Source organism: Notechis scutatus, chromosome 6 (assembly GCF_049901735.1).
Source record: "Notechis scutatus isolate UNSWTSFEM ecotype Mainland chromosome 6, rNotScu1.2, whole genome shotgun sequence".
NCBI lineage: Eukaryota > Metazoa > Chordata > Lepidosauria > Squamata > Elapidae > Notechis > Notechis scutatus.
In genome coordinates this window covers 77053091-77070019 of record NC_142014.1, presented here as the reverse complement: position 1 = coordinate 77070019, position 16929 = coordinate 77053091, and the positions used below count along the sequence as shown (strand labels likewise).

At 42.5% G+C, this 16929-nt stretch overlaps 1 protein-coding gene across 6 annotated transcripts in view; it reads left to right on the top strand.

Annotated features, from left to right (window-relative positions):
- PFKFB3 (6-phosphofructo-2-kinase/fructose-2,6-biphosphatase 3) overlaps positions 1-16595 on the top strand; it is an 83133-nt gene extending 66538 nt beyond the window's left edge. For 2 of the 6 annotated variants that reach the window (XM_087968891.1, XM_026683964.2), the window contains exons 12-16: positions 1141-1203; positions 6036-6100; positions 8502-8678; positions 11735-11757; positions 14667-16595. In XM_087968891.1, coding sequence (XP_087825017.1) covers positions 1141-1203; positions 6036-6100; positions 8502-8678; positions 11735-11757; positions 14667-14673 — 335 coding nt within the window. In that variant the 3' untranslated portion in view covers positions 14674-16595. Of the gene's footprint in view, positions 1-1140; positions 1204-6035; positions 6101-8501; positions 8679-11734; positions 11762-14666 lie in introns of those variants that run through there. The other 4 variants (XM_087968892.1, XM_026683963.2, XM_087968893.1 and 1 more) reach the window with 2 other exon arrangements.
- The last annotated feature ends 334 nt before the right edge of the window (positions 16596-16929 follow it).

The following is a 16929-nucleotide window of genomic DNA, read 5'->3' as shown; positions in this document are numbered from 1 at the left end:
TTTTCTTCTTTTGAAGACGTTTCGCTTCTCATCCAAGAAGCTTCTTCAGCATTGACAGGATGGTGAGAAATGGAAGGGTTTATATTCCTTGCAGACAGAACTGGTCACTTGCATCCTTTTTAGAAGGCTGTTAAGGCCACTTGGAGGTTTATCTGTATCCTCAGGGTCCCCAACCACCGGTCCGCGTCCTACGGGCGCTGGCTTGCTGGCGCCGCCATCTTGTTTGATGAAAAGTGCTTCCGGTGAGCTTTTCCGGTAGAAAGCTCACCGGAGCCTTTTCATCAAACAAGATGCGGAACAAGTCCTGAGCTTTCGGGTAGAAAGCCATTTCTACCGGAAAGCTCACTGAAGCGAGGCGCCGCCATCTTGTTTTGATGAAAAAGTGCTTCCGGTGAGCTTTTCCGGGTAGAAAGCTCACCGGAAGCACTTTTCATCAAAACAAGATGGCGGAGCCAGCGCTCGTGAGCTTTCCGGGTAGAAGCCATTTCCCAGAAAAGCTCACTGAGCGCTAGGCGCCGCCATCTTGTTGATGAAAAGTGCTTCCGGTGAGCTCACCGGAAGCACTTTTTCATCAAAACAAGATGGCGGCGCCCAGCTGATGTCGGTACCGGGCCGCGCCATAAAAAAGGTTGGGGATACCGGGCTGCGGCGTAAAAAAGGTTGGGGATCACTGGTGTAAAGGGTTCCTGTAGTCTGCCATTGTTCCTCTGGAAATCCATTCCTCCTCCCACATCATTCACAGGGTGTCCATCCCAAATTGTATAGCTAAAAGTCTGTAGAGATCCTCAGTCATCCCAGGTCAGGATTGTCCCCAAAGGTGCTTTTTTTCAGGAGGCAAACTGGACTTTCTTGCTTTTTCCTTCTTTTGAAGACGTTTTGCTTCTCATCCAAGAAGCTTCTTCAGCTCCTGAAAAACCTTTGGGATTTGAAGTGGGTTTCTCCCCTCCACTCCCCAAACGGGACAATTTCAACTCCCAGAATTCCCCGGGCACCATTCTGAATTGTGGGAGTTGAAGTTTGAAAAGGGCTGGATTAAAAGGGAGTGTGAAAAAGCAGGATTTGGGGGTACCATTTGTGACCAGGTGTAGCATGAATGCATTTCTAATCCTTTATTTCTTTTTTTTTTTTTTCCCCTTTCAGAAGAAATGCCCTACCTGAAATGCCCTCTCCACACAGTCCTGAAGCTGAGTCCTGTAGCTTACGGTGAGCAAATAAATTTCATTACAGAGCGGCTGGGTTCACACAACACACTCAGCTTGGCTAAAATCAGGCAGGCAAGGCAGTTGGTGTGGTTACAGACGCTCCTTAACAACCGTTTGTTTTGTGACCACGGTTCCAAAAGCACTGGAAAAAAAAAGTAACTTGTGACCGTTTTCCACACTTACGACCATTGCCCCATGGTCAGCTGATCAAAATTCGGATGCTTGACCTATGGTAATAAAGAGAAAAAAGCAATCATTCGAGATTTTTATGGACAATTATATAAACAGGAGGATCTTGATGAGGAAAAAATCAAACAGTATTTACAAAATGCTAACCTACCTAAGATACCTGATGAAACTGGGGAAATGTTAGAAAGTGCTATAACAATGATGGAATTAACTGAAGCACTCAACAGACAGAACAATGGAAAAGCACCAGGACCAGATGGTCTCCCGGCAGAATTTTATAGAACACTACAAGAATCGCTGAGCATTCCACTATTAGAAGTCATGAATGAAGTTATGGTAAATAAGAAAATACCTAAAACATGGTCAGAAGCTTATATTACACTTATCCCAAAAGAAGGGGTTGACCCATTACAAATTAAGAACTATAGACCTATTTCCTTATTGAATGCAGATTACAAAATCTTTGCTTCAATCTTGGCAGAGAGGCTTAAAAAATATTTAAATAATTTTATTCACCCTGATCAGAATGGATTTTTACCAAAGAGACAAATTAAAGACAATATGAGGATAATCCTGGATACATTGGAATATTACGAGGCGCATCCTGAAAAACAAATGGCTTTGATATTCTTAGATGCCCAAAAGGCATTTGATAACGTGAATTGGAGATTTATGCTATTATTATTGGAACAGATGGGCTTTGCTAGAAAATTTATTCAAGCAATAGAAGCCATATATTATGAGCAAACGGCAAAAGTAATGATAGATGGAGAATTTACAGACTCTATTAATATTAAAAAAGGTACAAGACAAGGATGTCCATTATCTCCTTTGTTATTTGTATTGACTTTGGAAGTGTTAAATAGAAATATTAGAGAGGATACAAATATAAAAGGAATTAAAAAGGAGGAAATTAAATTGCAAGCCTTTGCAGACGACTTGGTCTTTATTCTGGAAGATCCTCTTGAGACAGCTTTAAAATTATTCGAAAAGATAGAGATGTATGGTGAGATGGCTGGCTTGAAAATAAATAAAGACAAAACAAAGATTTTGACAAAGAACATGTTATTAAGACAAAGAGAAGAGTTGACAGACCTATTGAAAATTCAAGTTACGAATAAAGTTAAATATTTGGGGATATATTTGACGTCAAGATGTACTACACTGAAAGAGAATAACTATATTAAACTTAAGCAGCAGATAGCATCTGATCTGAAAAAATGGGAAAAGTTACAATTGTCACTGATAGGTAGAATTTCAACAATTAAGATGAATATTTTACCTAGAATGTTAAATTTGTTTCAAACAATACCAATTAGGTTAGGTAAAGACTATTTTGAAGAATTAAATAAAATTGTGTTGAAGTATATATGGCAAGGTAAAAAAGCGAGAATAAAATTAAAACTTTTACAGGATGCTAGAATTAGAGGAGGATTTGGCCTTCCTAATTGGGAGTTGTATTATCAAGCTGCAAATTTAATGTGGGCTAAAGAATGGATAACGTTAAGAAAGACTAGATTGTTGGCATTAGAAGGACATGATTTACTATTGGGTTGGCATGCTTTTCTATGGTATAAGGGAACTAAATCACAGGGTTATTTTAGAAGGCATTATATACGGGAATCGTTATGGTTGAATTGGGAGAAAATTAAGAAACAATGTTATTTGAAAATTCCAGTTTGGTTATCAACTATTGAAGCCTTTTCTTATCCTATAATTTATAAGAAGGAACAAACAGTTAGATATGGGGAATTACTAGATGAAAAGGGTGAACTTAAAACGATGCAAAATTTAGAAGAACAAGGTATAAAGATGAATTGGTTTTCATATGCGCAAATACATTCAAGGTATCTTAAAGATTCCAAAATGGAAGGATTTTATGACAAAATGACTGATTTAGATAGGATTTTGACAGGTACTGATGAAAAAGTGATTAAAAAATTATATAATTATTTGTTGGAAATTAAATTGGAGGATGAACAAGTTAAAGAAACGATGATTGCTTGGGGGAAGAATTTTGGATATGGGATTGACTTAGAGAAATGGCAAAAGTTGTGGTCTCAAAATTATAAAATGACAATGTCAACAGCATATAAAGAAAACTTGTATAAGATGTTTTACAGGTGGCATTTTCCCCCGACAAGAATAGCAAGAATGTTCAAGAACAAATCTGAAAAGTGCTGGAAATGTCACCAGATTCCTGGTTCATATTACCATATGTGGTGGACTTGTGAGGAGGCCAGGAAATATTGGACTAGAATTTGCATATGGTTGGAAAAAATGACAAAGAAACATATAGATTTGAAGCCAGATATTTTTTTATTGGGAATCTTACCTGATACATATAATAAAAACCTAAAGTATTTGATTGTAAATGTATTAACAGCGGCTAGGATTGTATTGGCTAAAAATTGGAAGAGTGAGAAAATACCATTAGAGGAAGAAATTATTAAAAAAATATTGGAATGTGCTGAAATGAGTAGATTGACATTTGAAATTAGAGAACAAGAAGATAAACAATTTTATGAAGTTTGGGATCTTTTTTATCAATGGTTAGATAATACAATATAATAATAGAATAGTTAGAAATTTAGGAAATAACGAATATACATTTTTTCTTGGTCTTGATAACACTTTTAGAATATTTTATTAAGATAGACTTGGTATGATTTTATGATTTGTTATAAAATAAAGTAACTAAATTACAGTTATCTCACTTAAGTATGAATTAGTAAAATTATAGTCAAATGATTGTTTAATAATGATATTAGGATATATAATTGTTGATCGATAATATGAGTTATTATGTAACATAATTATTATGATGACTATGAAATGGATGCACAAAAAGGAGTGGTAAACCAACCGATACACTGTCTGTAAATATATGAAGAATGATGATGTTTTTTATGTTATGTTTTATGTTTTTTGTGTTTTTGTTTGTCGTTAAAATCAATAAAAATGCTTGGCAACTGGTTCATATTTATGATGGTTGCCGTATCCCGGGATCACATGTTCCCCCCCTTTTGGGGGAGGGGGGGTGACCTCCTGATGAACAGTCAGATTTACTCCATGGCCGCGCTACTAACTTAAACAACAGCGGTGATTCATTTAATAACTGTGCCAAGAAAGATTGTAAAAAGGGAACAAAGTTCACTTAACGGCCGTCTGGCTTAGCGAACAGAAATCTCAAGCTCCAATGATGGTCGCAAATCAAGGACTGTCTGTATGGGAAAGTTGACTTGGAAGGTCTCCCAAGCCACAAAGGAAGCATTGACAACATGTCTGTTTAGCAGGAAAACGGAGGGTTTACTGCCTTCCCTTGCCCCATTTGTTTACCCTTTTATCTTGGGAGTTAAGATAAGATTGGAGGCGGTTCGGCTCAAGCTGTTCCGCAGAATGCAAAAGGATCAATTGAGCATTGATTGTATAAGCCCCAATCAATACCCCATAATCCTAGCTTAGTTTATTTGCATTGATGGTTTAATCCAGGGGTGGCTTCAAAAAATTTTAGCAAAGGGTTCTCTGCCCCGTTGCTGGGTGGGCGTGGCCTAGTCGGCCTCCTGCACCACGGCGGGGGTGGGTGGGGCTTTTTTGCACTCCCTGGACTCCGCAGGCTTTCCTCGAGCCTCTGGGAGAGTAAAAACGGGCTCCCCAGGCTCCGGAGTCTCTCTGGAAGCTGGAAACGGGCCCATTTCCGGCCTTCCTGAACTTCCGGGTGGCCCGTTTTTCGTCCTCCCCAAGCCTCCACACGCGCCCTGCACTTAATCTGCATCCAAAACGGGCCACGTGGGGGGACTCCTGGACGGGGCCAGCCAGGAGTGGGATTTGGGGGTTGTTCAAACTGTGCAGAATCTCAGTTAGGGGATCCCCTGCAAATCCCTACAACCCACCCCTGGTTTAACCCAGGAAAATGGTACCTGTGCCTCACTCCCCATTTGTTTTCCCCATTTTGTTTTTGGCAAAATAACCAGCGTTATCACAGAGCAGTGCATATAAAACTCTCAGGGCTGTTCCGTAATTTTTAAAAAATACATTTAAAAAAAATGCTGCTGTTCTTACACTTTCGATATCCTTGCCTTTTTCTCTCTAGCGTTCCCGAAGGACAAATGGCTTTTTTTTCCTGGGCGCTGTTTGAACCCCCTGCTGGTTCAACGTGGCTTTTAAGAATTAATTGCCCAAAAGCAGAGGGTAATCCCACGGATAATATGTTAATTAAAAAAATTATGGATTGTGCGGAAATGAATAAGCTTACTATGGAGTTGCAAGAGAAAGAAAAAAGAGAATTCTATACGGTCTGGGAAAAAATCTATATAATTGGATAGATAACAAGAATAATAGTTAATATATAATGTAAATATGAATAATGTAGATATGAATAATGGAAGATGGGGAAAAAACGATGCCACAATGTATTGCAAAAAATGCAAACATGATTTGTGTTTGTTTTTTTAATTGTAAAACTTTAATAAAAATTATTTTTTAAAAAATATAATTATTTGCCCAACTGATTTAATTCAAGCTACATTTAACTCCTCCAAGTCCTTGAATCTGTTTTGATCTCATAATCTGATTCAAACAGCGGCAGCTGAAGTGCTACAATGCACCTCACCCTGCCACATCTTTCTTCCCTCTCTCTCCAAGGTTGCCGCGTGGAATCCATCTATCTGAACGTTGAAGCTGTGAATACTCACCGGGACAGACCGGAGGTGAGTGCCGCTGGCTTTCTAAGGGGCTATTCCCTACCCCTCCCCACCTCATGCGCTCATAGCATAGGCACCTATTCCCAAAAGTTCAGCATCAGATCCTGTTCTGACCCAAACCCTTTTCCAATAAAACAAATAATAACCAAAGGAAACAGAAATCTTTTAATGAATCTTACGAGTCCCTGGTTAAAAGGCTGCTGCAAACTAATTAACTTTGATAAGCACTAACCTCGCCAAAACTGTGCGAGACTGCCAAGAATCACAAATAAGAAATATTTCACAACACAAGAGTCTTCAAATACCAACTTCAGACACTGTAAGGTCCACGAGGCTGAGTTTCAAAACGTCTTTGCTTCCTGCAAAGAACGTTTGCTTCATAGCTGGCTTTTATCTTCTTGAAGGAGGGGCCATTACCTTGCAGCCGAGTCGCCCATACTGCTGCAGCTGCTCTTTCCTGCGAGCGATCCTGCGCGCGCACACACTCGGCACAGGCTCATTGGGAACCTCTTTTTCACTACTGCCAGCCCCCACAATCTCTGGAGGCAGCAATCCATTCCCTAATGGTCCTGGCCCCTCATCTGAGTCCTCGGTCTCTTCAGCCGTCCGCACCTGCTGCCAACTAACCACAACAGATCCCCTTTCTTGCTCTGCGAAGGATTCCCAGTTCAGTTGTCGGTTTTTCCAGCTGCAGGGGTGGGGATCTTATTTACAACCCTTTTGCTCATCATGCCTTGGTTAGGCCACGTTTGGAATATGGCATCCAGTTTTGGGTTGCCATGATGTAAAAAAGATATTGAGACTCTAGAACAGGGCTCTTCAAACTTGACAGCTTTAAGACTTGTGGACTTCAACTCCCAGAATTCCTCCTCCAGTCATGTTAGCTCAGGAATTCTAGGAGTTGAAGTTCACAAGTCTTAAACTTGCCAAGTTTGAAGACCCTTGCTCTAGAAAGAGTGCAGAGAAGAGAAACCAGGAGGATTAAGGGAGGATTAAGGGCTAAAACATATAAAGAACGGTTGCTGGAACTGGGTATGTCTAGTCTGATGAAAAGAAGGACCAGGGGTGACATGATAGCAGTCTTCCAATATTTGAGGCACTGCCACAAAGAAGAGGGAGTCAAGCTATTCTCCAAAGCACCAAAAGGCAGGACAAGAAGCAATGGGTAGAAACTAATCAAGGAGAGAAGCAACCTAGAACTAAGGAGAAATTTCTTGACAGTTAGAACAAATAATCAGTAGAACAACTTGCCTCCAGAACTTGTAAATGCTCCAACACTGGAAAGTTTTAAGAAAAGATTGGATAACCATTTGTCTGACATGATACGGTTTCCTGCCTAAGCAGGGGGTTAGACTAGAAGATCTCCAAGTTCCCTTCCAACTTTGTTAGTTCTATTCTATTCTTTCATCACTGTGGCTGGTAAATAAGGAATAAGAATGGATTCAATCAAAGGCTTTTTTCTGTGGCTTAAAGCCCGGCTGTGCACTTTTAAAACGATCTGTATTCAACAGTTAACCAATGTTTGAGCCGAAAGGCAAGATTTAAACTGGGTTTTGCATAAAAGGAACTGGATATTATGCAAGGCTTTAAAAGTGTTGGTAAAAGATAAGACAGTGGTCATATTTGAACTTCTGTGGCTTTACTTTGCTGTCCAGGTACCTTCCTCCTCAGTGAAAGCAGCCAATTCTCAACTATCAATGTCCTCGGCTATTTAGTTTACCTTTCAAAATTTATTTTTAATGCAGCTTATCTCACTGTTGAAGCCAGGCACTAAGTCAGAGGTCTCCAAACTTGGCAACTTTAAGACTTGTCGACTTCAACCCCAGCTATGCTGTCTGACGAATTCTGGGAGTTAAAGTCCACAAGTAAATTTTGGGGACTCCTTCGCTAAGTCTTTTATTAGGAAAAAGCTGCTGGTTTCCGTCCCACATTGTGTAGGGAAAGGACAATCAAGTTTAATTGAACGTTGATTTCAGTCTGGCTCCGCCTACCTCTTTAGCCTGACCCCACCTCCTTTTTTGCGGGGGGTGGGGGATGCGGGGTGAGACACCCCTCTCTGGATCAAACAATGACCTCAGACTTCATTGCTAAGCTCCCCATTTCCCCAAATATTTCCATCCTCTTTGACGGCCTGCAAAAACTAGAAAAACTGGTTCTTCTTGGGCTTCTCAAATCCCAGTTTTCCTGCAATTGTAGAACATCAGGCTTGGATAGCACCTCCGAGGTCATCTAGTCCGACCCTCTGAGGGAAAAAAAAACCCTGCTCTCTCTTTTTCGCTTTTGAGTGCATGACGCCGAACTGATAACCCGGGTTTTTTTTTTTAATTAAAAATTGCTCCCTTTTTGTTTTTCTTCACATTCTCCCTTTATTGTTATTTTTTCTTATCTTTCTCTCGCTCCGATCTAGGATGCAAAGAAGGGAGCCCATGCGCTCATGAGGCGCAATAGCGTGGTCCCTCTGGCCAGTCCAGACCCCGTCAAAAAACCACGCATGAACAGGTTTGAGGAACATGCCGCTGCCTCGGCCGCCTTACCGGTCCATACCTGCCTATCTCCAGAAGGCCCCATCCAACTTCCCACACAAGTTGGTTCTTTTTTTCTTTCGTTGTTGTGGTGGTGGTTGTTGTGTTTTTGTGGTGATGGTTGATGGTGTGTCGTAACTTCCAGCATGCCTGACCCGTCCCGTTCGTGTGACATCTTAGCAGGCCGTGTTCGGTCTTGCTTCGTTGTTTGTTTGAACGAGTTGGACAGCGCAGGATTCTCCTTGCTGGCCTCCTCTTGGTATCATTGGAGGGTTCAAATGTTCTCGGCTAGCGAACCTAACGAACTTGCACGTCCATCAGCAGTGGGATCCTACCTGCGCGCGCATCTAACGCGCAAGCAACTAACCTACGCGCATGCAGCTTTCCCCACACCAGCTGAGGCCTTCAGCGCCAATAAGCTGAGAGGATAAAGAAGAGAAAAGCGCAGGGGCAGGTGGGATAGAAAACCAATCCTGCGCTTTTCTCTTCTTTCTCCTCAACTGATTTTTTTTCCCTCCTCTCAGCTGATGTGGGAGACTTTTTTTACTACCAGTTCGGCCGAAACGGTCCAAAGCACCACTGGACGTGCATGTGTGACTTGCTTCATCTCGATGGGGCAAGCCCCCTTGAGCTGCCATGGAAATCATGTCGCACGAATATGGGGAGTCCTCGACTTACAACCTCAACGGCTGTTCTGACTCAAATCCTTTTCCAATAAGATAAACAATAACCAAAGGGAACAGGAAACCTTTTAATGAGTCTTACAAATCCCCGGTTAAAAGGCTGCTGCAAACTAATTAACTTTCATAAGCACAAACCTTGCCAAAACTGTACGAGACTGCCAAGAATCACAGATAAGAAATATTTCACAACACAGGAGTCTTCGAATTCCAACTTAAGATACTGCAATGTCCACGAGGCTGAGTTTCAAAACGTCTTTGCTTCCTGCAAAGAACGTCCAATTCACAGCTGGCTTTTATCTTCTTGAAGGAGGGGCCATTATCTTGCAGCCTTACTCCTGAGTCGCCCGTGCTGCTGTAACTGTTCTTTCCTGCGAGCAATCCTGCGCGCACGCGCCCTTGGCACAGGCTCCCCGGGAACCTCCTCATCGCTGCTGCCAGCCCCCACAATCTCTGAAGACAGCAGTCCACTCCCTAATGGTCCTGGCCCCTCATCTCGAGTCCTCGCTCTCCTCAGCTGTCTGCACTTGCTGCCGGCTAACCACAACAATGGCGACCAGAATTTCCATTGCTAAGCAAGGCGGTGGCCGAGGCGGATCGCGCCTGGTTTTGCGACCCTTTTTGCCTCAGTTAAGCAAATTGCTGCTGCCACTGAGCAAGTTGCTGCAGTCGTTAAATGAATCAGGTAGTCATTAAATGAACCATGCCATCCTTAAGCAAATCTGGCTCCCTTTCCCCCACCACATTGACTCAGCTTTTCAGAAGTCAGCCAGGAAGGTCATAAATAACGATCACACAACCCCGGGATGCTGCTTCTGTCATAATTGCAGGCTAGTTATTAAAGCGCTTAAATTTTGGTCATATGACCGCAGGGATGCTGCTACTTGCCGTTGTAAGTGCAAGAACCGGTTGGAAGTCCCTTTTGCCCCCAGCACCATTGTAATTTCGAATAGTCACTAAACAGATGGTTGGAAGTCGAGGACTGCCTATAATCCCAGGGAGGCATTTTTTTTCCTTGAACGCTTTTGTTGAACATGCATTGAAGAATGTTGGTTTGGTTTGCATGTTGCCTTTTTAATCAGTGTCCACGTTTGTAAGTTGATTACGGTGCCCACGACCCATTCTCAAAAGACTCTAGTAGGCCCTGATTGTCTGTAGAGATTCTCCGTCATCCAGGTCATGGTTGTCCCAAAGGGGCTTTTTCAGGGGGCAATGGGACTTTCCGGGTTTTTTCTTCATTTGAAGCCGTTTCGCTTCTCCTCCAAGAAGCTTCTTCAGTTCTGACTGCATTCCCCATTATCCTGTCAGAGCTGAAGAAGCTTCTTGGAGGAGAAGCGAAACGGCTTCAAAAGAAGAAAAAATAAAGTCCAGTTGCCTCCTGAAAAAGCACCTTTGGGTTAGGCCCAAAGGATTTCAGTGGCATCGGATTAATGACTGACTGAGGAAATTATTTGTAGCTCAGAGTTGAAATGAGGGGTCCTGAGCTTGGTTGGTTTTCTTGCGGACATTTCATGACCCAGCTAGGTAACATCATCAGTGATAATAGGAAGGGTGGCTTGCTTCTGGCACTCCCTCATAGTGCTGATGATGTTATCTAGTTGGGTCATGAAACGTCTGCAAGAAAACCAACCAAGCTCAGAGACCACCGAGGAGCCCTTCTCAAATCAATTGCTTGTATTTATTGGGGAGGGGGGGGTTGATCCTTTTAGAGACCCAGACCAGTGAATGAAGGGCTCCTCCATCAAAAAACACGACACTCTGTGTTTTATACAACGATTTATTTTTTAAAAAAGGAACTTTTTTGCATTTAGCTGCTAGTCCTCAACCCAGAGACGATCCTATTGCAAATGTTTTGTCTGTTGGCTTGTAATCTCTGTCCCAAGGCTGTTTTAGAAGGCCAAAGGAACAAGGTTGCCCTGACTCACCTTATTCTTTATTTTTATTTATTTTTTAATGGGAAAGGTTAGAACAATTATCTCTGCCTGATAGCGAGCAAGCGGGGCCTCATTTCAAACTGCAGTGTTTTGAATCTTGGCCATTTTATGAGGGGTGGACTTCAACTCCCAGAATCCCCCAGCTAGCCATGCCTGGCTAGGGAATTCTGGGAGTTAAAATCCACCCCTCTTAAAATGGCTGAAGTTGAGAAATGCTGTTCTTATAAAAAAAAGTCTGAAACATCTCAATTACCTGCCCTTATTTGAAAAAAACACCAAAACTCTTAGTTGCTGGTTTTTCTGTATTTCGATGTTTCTTCTCCATGCACAGAAGTTGGTGCTGAAGCAGCTGCTTCATGTGTCTCTTGATTTATCTGCTTCTACCCCATTGCTTACCACCTCTGGGCTGCCATTTTCTGATTGCTAACATTTCATGCACCTTCATTGATTTCTTTCCCTTTATTTTATTCCTTTTCTCTCTCTTTTCTTTTTATCTCTTTACAGCCATTTCTGGGGAAGGCTTGCCTGTAAGTAATTTTTTTTTTTAGTGTTGGTAGTGTTGGTTTAACCTGTTTCTTTGCTGCCTGGCTGTACCTTTGTTTCTTACTCATTTGTTAAATTTATATGCTGATAAGGTGACTTTTGGTTTGGCTGCCAAGAATCCATGCTGAGCTTTTGATTTTCCATCTGGCTGTTGCATTTCTGTCATGAATCATTGGAAAATAATTTCCTGTTTTCATGCACCGAGAGAATACCACTTTGGCCTACCAGATAAATAGATTGATAGAAATGTTGATAGATGGATGGGTGGACTGATAGATACAGATAGACAGACAGATCCTAAATAGATGAGGTAGGATAGATAGATAGATAGATAGATAGATAGATAGATAGATAGATAGATAGATAGATAGATAGATAGATGATAGATAGATAGATAGATAGATAGATAGATAGATAGATAGATAGATAGATGATAGATAGATGTAGATAGATGTAGATAGATAGATGATGGATGGATAGATGATGGATGGATAGATGGATGGAGAGAGAGACAGACAGGCAGATCCTAGATAGATGAGGGAGGATAGATAGATAGATAACAGCTGTGTGAAAAAGTCCTGCGCTTTTTCAGTTTTAAACTGTATTTACACATGTTTAATCAGCTTTTCACTCATAGAAACCACGCAAAATTAGTACTTTGATGAAAATTTCTGTAGTCAGATTGAGATGCATAATTTTTATTCATATAACCAAAGTCTTTTTAAGGCACCACATTGTCACCCAAGATCCATGCAAAAAAGGCTTATACAGTCTATGCCAAAGCAATGCCGCCTGGTGATAAGCAATAAAGGCTGGCCAATTTCATATTAGTAACCATATTTGGTTACCTAAATGGTCTTTTTCAGGGCCACAAACAATAAAAATGTTAACAAAACACTTGCATTGGCCTTAGTAAATGCAACACATATGCCACTGGGTCTGCATCAGTTAATCTGTTTTCATAGGCATTGTAAGCATGCAAGAAAATTCACAATCCTCATCCAAACAGCACCAAATTGCAAAAAGCTTATGCTTTTCACTTAAAAACCACCAGTATTTATTTAAATATGACAATATTTACATAGCAGTTGGCATAAAATATCATAAAATCAATGGCCTATCCAAAAAATGTCATAAACCGTAAAGCATGCAGGACTTTTTCACACAGCTGTCGGAAGGGCGGAAACCTTGAGCCGGTCAGGATCAAACTCTTGGCAGTGGGCAGTTTCCTTGCAATATACTGCATTCTAACCACTGCGCCATCATGGGAAATTAACTCACCTAACTGTCTTGCTTAGTAACAGAAATGTTCGGCTCAATTGTCACAAGTCGAAGACTACCTGTATTCCTGTAATGCAGCAAGGGAAGTTAAGAAACTGAATTTTCTTAGGAATTAATTCTGCCAGCGTCTTTTCCTGGGTTAGAGCAAAGCGAGGGCACAAAAGGGCAACAGAGAAGACCTGGCTTAAAAGATGGATATGGAAGCCAAATTTAATGTTGGGATGCTGGCATCCACATCCCTACTTTGAGCAAATGCTGGGGCAAACCTTTCTCTCACACCCATGACAGATGGCCATCTTTTTCATCACCTCCTTGTCTTGGTTCTTCTTGTACTGAAATACGGATGTAGATATTTCAGCTTCACTCATTTTTTTCCCCAAAGGGAGTTTGCTGTGCTGTGTGGCATTTGGAGTAGCCTTACTTCCTTGTGTTGGAGTAAGAGGTGTTGCAAACATTTTGGGTTTCTCTCCTTCCCTCCCTTCTCCTCTCCCTGACCTCCTCTCCTCCCCTCCTCTCTCCACCCCTCCCCTTTTCCTTCCCCTTCTCCTCCCCTCTTCCCCTCTCTTCCCTTCTTTCACTCCTTTCTCTCTCCTTCCCTCTCCTCCCCTCCTCTCTCCACCCTCCCCTTCTCCTTCCCCCTTCCCTCTCTTCTCCCCTTCCCTCCTTTCGCTCCTTCTTTCCTTTCTTCCTTCCCTCTCCTCTCCTCCTCTCTCCACCCTTCCCTTCTCCTTCCCCCTTCCCTCTCTTCTCCCCTTCCCTCCTTTCGCTCCTTCTTTCCTTTCTCTCTCCTTCCCTCTCCTCCCCTCCTCTCTCCACCCTCCCCTTCTCCTTCCCCCTTCCCCTCTCTTCTCCCCTTCCCTCCTTTCGCTCCTTCTTTCCTTCATCTCTCCTTCCCTTTCCTCTCCTCCCCTCCTCTCTCCACCCTCCCCTTCTCCTTCCCCCTTTCCCTCTCTTCTCCCCTTCCCTCCTTTCGCTCCTTCTTTCCTTTCTCTCTCCTTCCCTCTCCTCTCCTCCCCTCCTCTCTCCACCCTTCCCTTCTCCTTCCCCTTCCCTCCTTTCCCTCCTTCTCTCTCTCTCTCTCTCCTTCCCTTACCTCCCCTACCTGTTTCCCTTGCTTTCTCCATCACTCCTCTCCTCCCTTCCCCTCCTCTCTCTCCTTCCCTCCCCTCTTCTTCCTCCCCTCTCCTCCCCTCCTCTAAGGGCTGAACTGTGGGGTCCTTGGTGCTCTCTTAAGCCTGCTGGCTTTCTTGCAGACATTTCATTACCAAGCTAGGTCACAACATCAGTTTTATGTTAGTAGGCAAGAAGTTTAGAAACACAATCAATTGTCTGCAGATCAGAAATGGTTTGACTGTTTGGTAGAATTCGGTCGAAGAGACATGGAAAACTCTGGTACAGACAACAGGAACCCTGCATGCACATCCTAACAACCTTTTTCTCCTGGCTTGGTTTCACCTCCCGTTTGTCTCCTCTCTAGATAATTTTTCTTAGCGTGACGGTGCTTGTGTCTTCTGCATGTCATTCTAGTTCTGCTGCTTCTCCTCCCCTTTCTCCAAACCCAAAGCTACCAGCTCATGTTGGTCATCTTCTCTTTTTCCTCCTTTGCCCGCAGAACCTGAACCCTCCACACACACAACCTTGAATCTCTTTCGGTGGTACACCGGGAACCACAGGTGGAAGCCAAGCGCCGTGGTATCATTCATCCCCGAAACTTTGCAGCCTGCTCCACAACATCTCCGTTGGACTCCAGTTGCTTTGTTGATGATCTCCATCGCTGGTTTATCTTCCCTTCTTGGACTTGAGAAAATGGAGTGGCAGAAGGAGAAAACACCAGAGAGAGAGAAAGAAAGAAAGAAAGAAAGAGAGAGAGAGAGAGATGGAGAAAAAAAAAATAAAGGAAAAGAAAGAGACTCATTTCATCAGCATATAAACTGTGGATCTGAACCTAACTTTAAAGCTGGTTTTTGTTTTTTTTTCCCATCTACAATTTGGTAGACTCCAGCAAGCACCAAAGTGTTCCTGTACGCACCATACGTCCTACGTGTCTTGGTGGTTATTACTCTGTTGTTGTTTTTTAAGCAACCAGCTTGCCTTGTAGAAGATCACTGCTGATTCCAGCATCTCAAAAGATAAAGGGTTAGGGACAGCCTAGGTGGGCTTGTGGCTAAGACGGAGGCAAAGGGGAGATGAAAAGTGTTAACATTCATGAGTCCGTTCCATCTGTTCATTTCCACCTTAGATGTTCCCTGTGAGAGAAAGGATCCTCCCCTGAATTGTAGCTGTCCTTGCAGAACTGGTCCAAGACAGAGTCGATCAGTTGATCCCAGACCTGGCAGGGAAGAGAGAGAGGAGAGGCAAAGTTTGTCTTAGTTCCACAAGCTAAACCGCACAAACCGCACTTTTGTCAGCGAGAGCCTCTCCTCTTTTTTTAGGGGCGCATAAAAACTTCCATCTCCAAACATCCGCGTCTCCGCAAAGACTGTGTCCTAACCCTGCTTTGGGATGTGTGTGGCTTGTGGGAAGGTCTGTTTGGAGACCAATGAAGTCGTAAGAAGCATCTTTATGTTACAAGCATCTCGCGGTGCAAACAGGGTATGTTCCTATCGACCGAAGAATGAGCCTCCAGCAACCAAGTCCTTCGTGGAAATCTGCAAATTTACTGCGGGCAAGGCTGTGGTTTTTTTTTTTTCCAGCTTTCCACACTTGTTTTTTTTAGCCACTGGCAACGGTTTCTGACCCTCCTGTTTGAGGCTCCGCCGTGTGTCCAGCATTAAATCTGTCTTGGCAACTTTTTCATACCGAGGAGAGAGGGAAAAGATTCCAGGGCTACAGTTTTGTCCTAAAATGTGTTGCCAATAAAAACTGCACAGTGAAGAACAGCTGGTGTACCCCCAACACATTAGAATAGCATGTTAGGAACAAAGTTAAGGTTAGTTTCATTCAGGTGGATCGAGTTATTATGGGCCTCCAGGGACACCCCCCCATCCCTTTTTTTTAACATGTTGAAGTAATTATTCTTAGTAGTAGTAGAGTATTATTTTAAATGATTGTTTTTGCTAGTTTTGAAGGACATAGGAATAACAAGCTTCCTTTCCTTTTATGACCAGAATTTCTCAGCCGTTCTCCTGTTTTCCCAGGGGCCACTCAATTCGCAGTTTTCAATCAGGCTCAAATAAAGTGAACACTTAAAAATAGAAAAAAATACCAGCATAATTTAAAGTACCTGAACGTAATTTAGGTCTTTGGTAACTTGATGTCCTTCGAGCGAATTTTTGGACGTGACCCGCATCTTCTCGAGCTTTGGAAGGTGGTGTTGACGCTGACAGGATGATGTGTGACTGATGCAAGAAATACTGGTCTGGTTTCGAACGCAAGCCCACTTTTAAGACTAAAATGTTCTGTCACAGGGTCCCTGGAAAAAAAAAACTCCAGGATGAGGTCGGAATTGGACAATTGGTGGGCAAGACAAGGTTCCAAGGCGGACAGTTGCATGGGCGAAAAAGTTGATTTTATTTTCTAAATAAAGGATTGTTTGACCCAAGGCCTAAGTGTTGACTTGCTATTCCGAGATGGTTTATACGTGTGTGGTAAGACTCCATGTAGATGGCCCCTTTATGACTCGTGGACTTCAACTCCCAGAATTCCTGAGCCAGCCATGCAGGAATTCTGGGAGTTGAAGTCCACAAGTCAGGCCATCGTTCCCTTACCCCAGGTGGTGTAAATGAAAAAGCTTTTTCTGCTTGTGAAGATTAACTTCTTTTAATTTTGTTCTGTTTTTAAGGAGGTTTTTTTTTTTAATTTTGAATGTTTTCAGGGCCTCAGATGTGCCTGAGCACGCAAGATTGATCTTTTTTTTTTCTTTTAAAAACAAAACC